The sequence below is a fragment of the Pelmatolapia mariae genome, linkage group LG7, assembly GCF_036321145.2.
Source record: "Pelmatolapia mariae isolate MD_Pm_ZW linkage group LG7, Pm_UMD_F_2, whole genome shotgun sequence".
Lineage (NCBI taxonomy): Eukaryota > Metazoa > Chordata > Actinopteri > Cichliformes > Cichlidae > Pelmatolapia > Pelmatolapia mariae.
The window spans coordinates 31,694,560-31,706,523 of record NC_086233.1 but is presented as its reverse complement, the minus strand read 5'-3'; the positions used below and the strand labels follow the sequence as shown (position 1 = coordinate 31,706,523).

Genomic DNA, 11,964 nt, shown 5'->3' with positions numbered 1-11,964 from the left:
AACCTAACAGATGTTTTCGGACTGTGAGAGGACGCAAGACAGAACCAGGTACAGGAAAAACATGCACAATCCATATAGGAAGGCCCCAGGTGACCACTGATCTTTTCTTTTTTTTGCTGAGAGCCAAGTGCAAGTCACTGCCCCACAGTTTATGTAAACACATGTCTATGCCTGTAAGGCAAGGTAGAGGGCTAATAAACCAACAGCGCTTTCCATGTTTGCCTATCTTGTTTAGCAGGTAACAAAATAGGCAAACGTATTTATTTTTGCAGATTTTGTTAAATCATCATGGGTGTGTTGTTTTTATTTTAATAGCCATTTGACAGTTTTCAACATGTTTGTATATTTTGAACATTTTTGTCCTAATATTTCATCTAACCACATCTTTTCAAATCTTCTCAGACTGAACATGCCCGGTTGCCCAGTTCATATTCCATTATTTTGTAGAAAACAGAAATAACAAAACAAACTTAAAGTCTTTGCAGTGAACCTTGAAATTTAATAAATATATCCGGTAAGACATCAGATATGAATACAAATACTCGGAGGAGAGGACTATTTTGATCATCGAGCTGACACAGGACATTACCTAGTCTTTGACAAAAAAATTCTCTCTTAATCATTTCAAAAAGTTTTTTTTTTTTCCTAAAGGAAATTCTAACGTAACCTTTTCATGGGGATACAGCTTTATTATCGATAGGGTAATGTTTCCAAAAACGTAGTAAACTGTGAAATTAATACACTTTTAGAAACATTGTGAGGAATCCAGCCAGGCATTACATGCAGCAACTTAAAGTCGGTGGTCCCATCAACACAAAGAGGGAGAATTGTCACCCATTTCTGTAAATAATACCTATGTATATATTTTCACCTGAGCTGGCTTTGATTATTATATAATTATTAATAATCTCAGAGAACCTGAATATAGTCATTTGGGAAAACATGGAAAATAGGCTGCAAAGTGAGAAAACATAATGGTATAATCTACAAAAACCTCAGGTAGAGAGGTCAAAAGGGCTCAACATATTAAAATATAAAATTGCTCAGGGGAGACTTATTTTTGCATCCTTGTCTGTGCTGACATCCATGTCAGCTGGATAGACTCTGGTATCTGTGTATTTGGCTGGAGGCTGGTGTTACTTTCTCAAACATACACTAATTAAACCATACTCAGTGAAGATTACGAATCCCCATACAAAAGGTGTAACTTTTCCCCCAGGCTCCAGGACAAGGCTTCGGAAGAGTTTTAAAGTTGGCAATTTTTCCCTTTTGTCCTGTCACTTTAAGGTCTGTGTGAGAACAAACCGTGGACCTTCAACATAAACTGCTTCTTCTGGTTCTGTGTCATTTATTAGTTTGAGTTCATTCATTAATTCTCTGTTCTTGAGGTGATCCCGATGGGTTCGCAGCCTCTTCACGGTTCTCCTCCAAAACCTCTGGAGTTACCCTCATGCTTGGCTTTGCCAGCGTGCTATAAATAGTCATAGCCTGAGTGGCAAGAAGACAAGATAAGCATCATTAGGGGCATGTAAACCTAATAATTTAGAAGCTGTTAACATATAAATCCAATAGTTGGGACTATTGGATAGTAGACATACCTGTGAAACCATTCCACTAATGTCACCAGTGTTAGAGGGCAGAAGGATGGTGTTTGACTCTTTAGCGAGGTTTGAGAAAGCAGACACATACTGCTCAGCTACACTTAGTGAAGCGGCAGCATTTCCATTCTGAATTTAAGAGGGGAAAAAAAAGCATTAACCAATAAAAACTCTTTTGTAAGTCAGACTGTGAAAATGGAAAAGAACATTTACCTGCTCTGTCAAAGCCTCTGACAACATACGGATGGCCTTGGCTTTGGCCTCAGCTTTGGCTAGAACTGCTTGGGCCTCACCTGGACGGAGCAGAGTAGTAGGTAACAGGGAGTATATTAGCCTCTAAAAGCAAAAAGATGTGAGATAATTTGTGGAAACTGGAGTGATAAACCAACTAAATGCACCTACCAGCCGCTTTATTGATCTGTTCTGCTTTTTCACCCTCCGAGGCTAAGATCTGAGCTTGTTTACGACCCTCAGCGACATTAATGGCTGCTTCTCTTGTCCCCTCAGACTCCAGCACCGTGGCTCTCTTTTTACGCTCAGCTTCCACCTACATGGGGTGAATAAAGTGTCCTGTTCAGTAAATTTAAGTGATTTAGTCTTGTCCCCACAGTTGAAATATCTACCGCTATATGCAAAAAATGTTTCTGACCTTGTCTGAAAAGACCTATAATTTAAGGTACTATGAACTCTAGATTTTAAGAATCAGTGTAAAACCTCTTAAACTTAACCAAACTTACCAACACAATATAAGAAAATTATTTGACTTATTTGACTACAAAAAGTCTCTTTTCTGTTGAAGATATAAACTGTACTTGTATGATGGCTAAGCTGTACTTTCATGTAATACCCATTTGTACTAGGACTGGGCGATATGACCCAAAATTCATATCTCGATATTTTTTAGCTGGATGGCGATATACGATATATATCTCGATATTTGTTTTAAAGCCATAAAGTAAGAACAAAAAGAGAGTTCTTAGTCAAAGCTGTGTCCCAGATGTCACACAGGCACTTTTATTAACATACAGCATAGATGTACATGAAAAAACTACTCAAAAATAAATTATGAGCATTTATTAAATAATAATGCTCCATAAATAAAAGAAAATAATGTTGTTTTTGTGCATAACAAAAAGCTCACAATTGTGCAGTCAAAATGTAAACTAAAAGACGCTGAGCATAATAACAAAGACAGATTTCACAGCTGCTCTGTTCCCAAGTTCTACTGCGTGACTGACAGCCTGGAGTTTGAAATCCTCTTTGTAACCGTGTGTCTGAACAGGTGCCATTTATGGTCCTTATACACACGGTAATATTACGTTGAAGCACAGTACGTATCACTCCGCGAGGCTCCACTACGGTAGCCGTAATGCTCCGACAATCCGTCAAGCGGTGCAGCTCCGTAGCTTACCAGAGTCGTACTAAAACATTTTTTGACAGATTTCTGAGCGCTGTGTACCACATAAAATCGGTTCGCGGTCATCAAGCACAACCAGAATTCATACATAAGGCGCGCTGTCAACTTTTGAGAAAATGAAAGGATTTTGGGCTGCATGTCGTTAGCGCGGTTAGCTCGTTAGCGTGGTTAGCTCGTTAACACGTTGACGCTGTCCAGCCCCACGCACAGGGCGATGCGCAGTAACTCGTTAACGGCGATTTGCCGTGTCCATCTTGTCGCTGCCTGCAGGTGAAGCGATGGGGGAGGAGGGGGAGTTGTGTTCAGTGAAGGAGAGAGGCGAGGCCGAGTAACGTTGCGTAAAGACAAAAGTGGACGAAAGAGAGGCAAACAGCTCCACAACTATAATTATAACGTAACATAGACTATATCGATATAAACGATATTGTCACATCTTATATCTCGTATAAAAATATATCGATATTTAAAAAAAAACTCGATATATCACCCAGCCCTAATTTGTACCATAAGATCGTGCCAAGCAGTGAATTAAAAACTAAAAATTCTTTTGTTTCTCTCACCTGCATCTGCATGGACTCTTTGACACGAGGTGGAACGTGTATATCTTTGATTTCATAACGAAGGCAACGGATTCCCCACTCGTCTGAAGCTTGGTTGATGGAATGGACGATGTTGGAATTCAGAGACTCCCTTTCCTTAAAAACAAATGCAAAGATAAAATACAACTTGTCCCTTCATGAACAGAGAAAAAAATATGAGATGAAACAGCAGTTTGTCTTTACTCGGAACACTTTGTCCAATGTGAGTTTGCCCAGTTCTGAACGCATGGTGGTCTGTGCCAACTGTGTGACAGCATACTCTGGATCCTCAACACCGTAGCTGGCCTGTGAACAAACAAAAGTATAAAGTGAATTTTAAAAAAAAAACAAAAACAAGCAAGAAGATATTTGGATCTGTTCTAATTGTTGCCAGCATACCTTAAAAGGGTCTAGTATCCTTAAGTAAAGCACGCCATCAATCTGCAGTGTTACATTATCTGCAAGTTCAAAGAAAGTATAAAAATATGGAGAAAACAATCAATTCTGTTTAAAAAAGTAAGCCTGCTCGTCCTGTGAATAATGAGAAATAAACAATGTCTTACTTACCTAGGGATACTGCAGACTGCTCTGGGACATCAATCACAATTTCTTTGAGACTTTGAACATAGCGAATTCTGTCAAGTATGGGTATGAGGAAGTTCAAACCCTATAGATAGCAAAAGGGAAAATGTTAGGGTGTGCCAGCAGTGAATAATGTTTGGAATTTTAATGACATAGTTCCAATAATAAAGCAAACTGAGTTAGTGTATTGTTGCTTAAAGGCAAGTTTCTTTAGTAGTCTATCAAAATAAAATACACTAAAATTTTCATGGTATGAATGACATGGTAATGTTTGGCCTTTTAATGATTTTTTTGAAGTGGAATGATTGTACAGCATACATCTTTAATTACTTTAAACAAATGAGAATTGGGTGACCAAGTGTGAATTGAAGTTGGATTGTATGTATACATACGGGCTAAAATATAAACATACACTCACTTAATTGTGTTCATAAGTGGTGCTGAAGGTTCTACAATGTGTTTTAACTTGACAAGGCCAAGACTGCCATCATGACTGACTACAGCTGGTAGTTTCCATTTGCCAGCATTAAAATATTCTGTTTGACAGCACTCACTGAAGTGACCAATACTCAGACCAATGTGAAAGTTCAAGGAATTCAGTGAAGACCTAAGGAGAATTGTACATTTACACAAGTTAGAATGAAAACTTGAAGCCATTTCTAAACAGCTGCAGAATCTAAGATCATCAAACAAGTGTACAAAAATACAAGATAGTCAGGTGTCTTACAGGGCTCTAGAGACAATGAAAAACACACATCAAATCTGGTTATGGAATGGATAAAACAGACTGACATTACATTTCTGGAGCGGCTTTTATATATCCCCAATCTTAATCCTATTGAAAATGTATGAATGAAGCACAAAAGCTGAGTCCATGTCAGGAAACCAACCAGTTTAAATGAACTCTCAGGCCTAAACTTTTGCGTTAAGTTATGGCCTGATCCGTCTGAAATTCATAGCCACTGCTCTGACACGGAGCCATCAACCTCTCAGATTATGAGAGATTATGTTTAACAATGGTTCGGAGACTGCATCAGATAATAAATCACATACTATCCACTCCGAGCCATAGCCAACTGAAAGTAAAAGGGGTAAAGTATACACATTTCGAAGAGAGTGGCTTAAACAGTTTCTTTGGCAGTAAAGCTGACAACATGATGCACTACATTTACTGTGGTGCAGTGGCGGTTTTTGATACGGGCGACATGGGGCGTTGCCCAGAGTGGCATCGTGAGCATCTGCAAGAAAAGTTGTTTAACCCCCCCCCCCCCACACACACACACGGTGGGTTTGCCCAGGGCACCAAACAGGCTAGGACCGCCCCTGCTGTGGTGAGTGTGGAAAGACCATGGCCGGCAATACTACATTTGTGACTGGTGCTAATACGTTTCGAACTAAAACGCTGAAAAAGCACAGTGTATCCAGAAAACACATTATATGCCGCGATAAATGCACTGCCCAAGTGTCCCCTATCCCCACTGTCTTTCTGCGGCAGCAGCAAAAAACAGGTCATCAGGAGGCAAAAATGATGATTAAGTTTAACATTGCCTATGATATTCCCAAAGAAGTTCCGTTCACCAAGTTCAAGTCCAAAATAATTCTTTACAATAAAAATAGCTTGAACGTAAACCCCACATACAGTAATGATGTTGTGTGTGCCCAGTTTATAGGTGTCATCCCAGACACACTGGAGAAAAAAAAAAAAGGCCAAATTACAGCAGTTGGCCATCTGAGGGGGAATGTGACTGCAATGGAGGATAGTCCATAAGATATCAAGCCTTTGAGACACTTTGAGGTCCTTTTAATTTAGAGTTTCTTTTTATTGAATATATCTTGAGATGTTTTAGGTTTACATTTCAGCTCAGTGAAGCACTTTAAGAACAAGCACTTTTTCAGTAACTTCTCTTTCTTATAGAACTGTGCTCCAAATAAATAACTTTGTGTTGACAAGACCTCTGATCACAACTGTATTTGATCTGTATTTGTAATTGTGGTAGGCTGAAAAGCTAGGATATGTAACTGTAATGTAGTATAGTTCTATGCAATATGATTTGATTTGACCAAAATGAAAATTTATGAAGTTCATGGTCAAACTGGGGATAGAGCCCATGTTGTTTGGGGAAGAACACCATCTATTTGTTGTGCTTTTTGTGTTTTGGGGATCTATTAAATGCAACAAAGTTTACCGGCTCCAAGATCCGATGGAAGCGACCCATCCTCTCCACCACCCAAGCCTCCTGCTGGGGCACAAACAGCACCACGGTGTTCATGGGCAGGCTGGACGCCCATCGCTGCTGAACTGGGTTAACACACAACCTCGGCACGGTCCGCTGGGTCTGCTACAGAGGATTCATTTAAATGTAAACAGGTGGCATTACTGCATGAATTTGAGCCAAGACTCATAAGACTATCTTAGCTTGTAGAACTTAAGGTTGCTGAATAAACATCAATGTTAATATTCTTGTTTTGTGTTTTAATTTTAAGTTTTTGGTTAGACTTATTTGGTCACATTCTACATATTATATATGAACGAGGTCATTGGTAAATATCCATTTGAGTGTAAACAGTATGCGACCATATTAATCGGCCATACCAAAGTCTTTCTCTGGCCAAACCAGCTAACCAATAGTTCATTTTCATCTAGAATTAATCATTATGTCCGCAAGTGTTCCGCTAAACATACAGTGCTATCGGGATCATTAAACGCACGGGCTCACGCTGATGAATGACACCTATTTCACCAGCGACAGAAAAGAACCGGTGCACGAGCTGTTAAGCCGAAGGAGGCATACAGTGACAGTTTCAGTTACCTGCAAAATGAGGCCGCCGGTCCGACACAGCGTCCGTAACATCGCTGAAAGATTGCAAAATGACTGTTTTAAAATTAGAAGATTAGGTTTGGTAAACTACACTCTGTTGAGACTACACAGTCACGCGAGTGACCCTTACCGATCAGGAAATGAAAGTTACATCAGTGGTGCAACGCTGAAAAACTCCCCCAGCGCGGGAAACAAAAAGTCGTACAGCCGTTCCGCTACAAAATAGATACATTAATAATAATAAATTAAAAAATATATAAAAAATATAGGACGAAATAAGTGACTTTAATAAAAATGTTCACTGTATGACTATTATAGTGCCCTATAACTTTTGTCTTTCCCATAAACTAGTATATTCTTTTTGCAGTATGTCTTTAACTATTTCACGTTTTAAAGGTTACTTTTATTGCCACTGTTCTCTTTAAGTACCTTTCATTCTGGAAGACTGATAATCTATTATGAAATATGGTTTAAGTCTACTGAATCTTATTAGTTAATAAAAATATTACTACTGGCAACTAATATTTGAGTAATATTTCGACTACTACTACTAATTTTTTTGTTTTATTTTATTTTGTTTTTCGTTAATAAATGCCCTCGTTCTGGTGTAATGGCTGACACAATTCATAAGGTGGTGCTATTTGTTTCCTTTTTGCTCGCTCAACTCAATGTTGTCTTTTGGGGTCATTTGGTGTATGTGATAGCTGTTGAACACACACTGTGGGGACATTCTGTATGAACTTTTTCTTTTTCTTTTTTTAAAGTAAATATTTATTTAATTGGGTAAATGGAAATGTAAAATGCTAATGTAAGGATTTATTAAATAGATAAAATAAAACCAAGTCAAACTCTAAAATTGTGAATTATCAGTGCTCAGAAAGGATTGTTTTGCTAAAAACAAACACAACGACTCATGTTATGTGTTTAAAAAATAGACAGAGAAACTCCATAGAAATATAGCAAATTGACCATTGTGCCACAATTTATAAAAAACATATTGTACAGTTTGAAAGCATTGAAATGTAGTTTTACTAAAATTTTGTATTTATGGAAGAACTTGAAATTCATGAGATTCATTAAAGAATACATTTTTCAGCTTATTTTACTGATCCCCTAAATTTAGAAATCTACAGATATCTCCCCACAGTTTACTTTTTTATGTGTGTGACATGCCCAGAGCAAACACAGCTTAATTACAAAACATTTTTTTTGAATATTTAACAAACAAAGAACCAAAAAGCTGAGTCACTTTGAGTACCTTAAATGAATCTTTCTACTGAGAATCGTTTTATATTGTCTATGGTGAAATACAAAGTTCTGGATGTTTACTTGAATCTGTGCGCGTCACCTGTGTCTTCCGCCAACCTGTCCCTCCCGGCGATTGGACAAATGTCTACATAAGGCTCAGCCCTTTAGCATCCTGATTGGTCGCCTCAGATGCCTGTAACAGGTGTCCCGACCCCGCCTCCTCCCCCTCTCCTGTCTCTTTGCTCTCGGTCTATCCTTCAGCCTGGAAACCTGTGATGAGAGTTTTAATAATGGCGTGGCAGCAGAGAGGGGCAGCTGCTCTCTGCCCAGGTCCGGGACCGGAAAACCACCTGTAAACATCGAAGAGGAATTTATCAGCATTTTTTTTTAAAGAAATCTGTTTAGTGACTGTTATAATGTTACCTCACAGAGTAAATCTCCGCTGAGAGGTCGCTCTGTAAACTGTGTGAAACTACTGGATTGTCGCTGGAAGCGGTCGGTCATGTCGTTACTGTGCGTCAGAGGTAGGAGCTTTTATCTTTATTTGTACTTCATAAGCGATTTTGTCTTTGTTTGTTTGATGAGTTTGCTGAAGTCATAGTGATAATTCCAGTAACAGCTTACAAAACTGGTTTTCTAACAGTAGGCGTTCCTCCTTGGGTAGTACTAAAATAAAAATAAAAAAAGTAATAAAAAAGTACCTTTATCCTGACGTGATTTTACGTTTTTAAAAACCAAGACTTTATAATGTTTATTTTTAAAAACTCAACAGAGGTATGTATTTATCATTTATGTTGAAAATAAATCCTTGGGGTCCTCAGTGACAACTGAGGATTTTATAATTGAACTTTTAGTGTCTTGTCTTAATATCATCTCCCAACATTAGTTTCTTAGGCCTCTAGACTGAAAGCCTGTTATGATTCAGGGACCCATGCTGGGGGAAAAAAGAAACCGTGTTTGCTATCAAGGAATCCCTCTTGTCAAAAGAAGGTTGAAAACAAGGTTAGTGTTCATTCCATGTTAGCGTGCCATCTACCAGAAGACTACAGCAAATCAGCTGGAGTGATGGTGGAGAATCCTGCTTTAGAGGCTTTTACAGCAGAAGAGCACATTATGCAATATCCCATTCAGCAACAAGAAGCCTGACACCCATTTGCTCCACTGCTGCTAAGAGCTCGATTAAAAAAGAAGAAGAAACAACTACCCCAAACAGAGATAACTGCCCCCCCCCCCCCCCCCCCACTACACAAGCATGCATATCTGCAATAACACAGCCATCCTCACCAAACTACTTGATTTTTTTTTTTTTTTTTGTCTCCACAAAATTTAGTCTCTCAGAAATTAATCTACATTAGTTACTCTTACTGACTGCTCATTAGCACAAAATCCTTCATGGGAGAGTTTAAAAGTTTTGGCATCTGATATAGAAGTAATGGAGCATTAATAATCCCCACTGATAAGAAACTGGAATAAAAGTATTTTTCTTCTTTGTAATTCAGTCTTTGTACATGTTTTACCTGAAAGCAAATAGGATTTACTATATTGTTTCTCTGAGTGTATATTCCTGATAGTGTACTGATTAGCTTCCAAGTAATGGCGAGAAGCCAATTACTGTGTTTACATTAAAAGGCACATTTTCGTTCTTTTTTTCCATTTAGTCCACAAATTCTTGTTATCTGGAACTTGTGTGCATGAACCTATGCATGCCCAGACACATCTGTGTTACAAGTGTTGGTTATATGTACATCAAAAATAAATCTGTTTAACTACCAATGTACTTTCTGGTAAAAAAAAAATAGTGAATATAGTTAGCCTCAGGAGGTACTGGGACACCTGTGCACCAGTCTGAGAAACACAAGGAATGGTTCAAAAAGAAGCATTTGATCTCACTTGCTTCAAAAAGTTCATCTCAGTGCCTCTGCAAAACCTCTGGAAAGACTGTTCTTCTATTGATGAGTGAAATTAAAGCTAGTAGGAGCTGCAGCCAATAGATTACAGGAAAGGTTAGAGGAAGAGGAAGAAGTAGAGTAGATTAGCTTAAAGGGTGCTTGGGCAGAAGCTTTGTGATTAACTGATGTTGTGAGTCATCGTTTGATAGCACAGCTTGACAATGTTGCCTATTTATTGCTAGTTGAGATGCTTCATCACCATGGCAATGTCTTTATACAATAGATAAGTGGTTGCCCTTACGAGTGAACATGTGGGGGAAACTCTTACTGTGCATCAGGTCAAGGCTGAGTTGACACATGGTTCACGTGGATGCCACGATGCTGGAGGACTGGAGGTGCACAGATATTGTGTATGACATTGACATTGCTGATTGTTTTAGTTACATGATATTTGTGGTTAATAAGATTTTCTTCATTTAGAAGGCAGATGAGGAATCTGCAAGAGCTTATACATGGCTGTTAAAAGAACGCTTTGTGTGGCGCTCCACTTGAAATGGAAAACATTAATTGAAAAATGAGGACAAAGATGATCATCAAACTGTGGAGTCGCATACTTAAATGTTGAACATTAAAGCAATTACATTTGTAAATTGCAGGTGGGTTACATTATTTTAATGATTTTTGGATTCAGGTCAAGTCAGATTTGCCTGAGGGGCGTCCATTATCTGGACAGGAGGTAAAAGCCTCAATGCTTGTATTCTTGGTGTCAACAAGGATTATGAAAATGGTAGAAACCTCCAGAAAGAGGGAGGGATCTCTACTCCAGGCATGTATTAATTAAGTGTATAGAATAGAGCAACATCCTGATTTTCAATTGTGATTAAAAAATTATGCAGAGCAAGAAGTTGTAGCTTGCTCAGACCACCGACACATAGACTTAGAGACTAGTCAGCACCTGACTGGTTGGAGTAGTTGCTGGCAGTCACAGTAAAATTGATTGCCAAATCCCTGTTCATGCAGGCTTAAAGACTGGACAGTAACCAATAGATAAATTCTATTCGCTAGTTACAAATGTGTATACAGTTTTTGCTTTGAAGGCAAAATGTCCCGGTTTTCAGTTTGTGTTTGACTGTTTCAAGTTTTACTACAGCTTAACAAGAGTTTGCAGACAAGTTTATGTCTTCAGTGCAAACTATGGGCAACCGTGGCAATCTGATGGCAACCAAAGCAGCCACAAGGAGGCCTCTGGTACAGCATAGTCTTTGTGACCAGTTTTGCCAGGAACCTTCAGCAACAGCTTGCAAATGGTTGAGGAATACACATTTTCTGAAAAAGCATACACATTTTCAAATATGAGCCAAGTCTGCTTGGCTCATATTTGTCTACAGCCGAGTCAGTTGCTGAGGAGTTATGTTGAGATAATAATTATATAAAGGATGCAATGGAGAGATAAAAGTGACTGAACTGGAATCTAAGGGGTTGAGTATAGTAAGCAACCGAGTAGAGGAATTATGAGAGAAAGAGAGAGGGAGAGAGAGAGAGAGCTTAGAGATTGTGGGAGTAATCCCCTTGCCATCTGTTGCTCTCTCTCCTCTTATTACCAGCTCCAAGTGATCAGATCCAACAGTCGACACAAAGCGGAAGCACGCCACTGCTTTGACTCTGGTGTCATTTCCTGTTCCTACTTTCCTGCTTTGTGCCTGCCTCCATCTCTGCATGTCCTGTTATTTGGTACATCAACATTTTCCTCTTTTCTGTTTTTTCTTTTAAAGTTTAAACATTGTTTCATTATTTACACCTCACCCCTCTATGGATTGTAGGGCAGTCTGTGTA

General features: G+C 38.7%; 2 protein-coding genes across 10 annotated transcripts in view; one reads left to right on the top strand and one right to left on the bottom strand.

Annotated features, from left to right (window-relative positions):
* Positions 1-376: 376 nt before the first annotated feature.
* On the bottom strand, positions 377-7,162 carry stoml2 (stomatin (EPB72)-like 2). The gene is made up of 11 exons (XM_063478828.1): positions 7,125-7,162; positions 6,986-7,029; positions 6,362-6,514; positions 4,161-4,260; positions 3,993-4,051; positions 3,798-3,899; positions 3,576-3,710; positions 2,001-2,145; positions 1,812-1,891; positions 1,599-1,727; positions 377-1,488 (listed from the first exon to the last, which is right to left on the bottom strand). Exons 2-11 carry the CDS (start codon positions 7,025-7,027, stop codon positions 1,363-1,365), a joined length of 1,071 nt encoding a protein of 356 aa, XP_063334898.1. The 5' UTR covers positions 7,028-7,029; positions 7,125-7,162; the 3' UTR covers positions 377-1,362.
* Positions 7,163-8,511: 1,349 nt separating this feature from the next.
* The window catches only part of LOC134630970 (protein unc-13 homolog B-like), a 69,138-nt gene continuing 65,685 nt past the window's right edge, over positions 8,512-11,964 (top strand). For 3 of the 9 annotated variants that reach the window (XM_063478817.1, XM_063478815.1, XM_063478814.1), the window contains exon 1: positions 8,526-8,766. In XM_063478817.1, coding sequence (XP_063334887.1) covers positions 8,745-8,766 — 22 coding nt within the window. In that variant the 5' untranslated portion in view covers positions 8,526-8,744. Of the gene's footprint in view, positions 8,767-11,964 lie in introns of all 9 variants that reach the window. The other 6 variants (XM_063478820.1, XM_063478821.1, XM_063478819.1 and 3 more) reach the window with 3 other exon arrangements.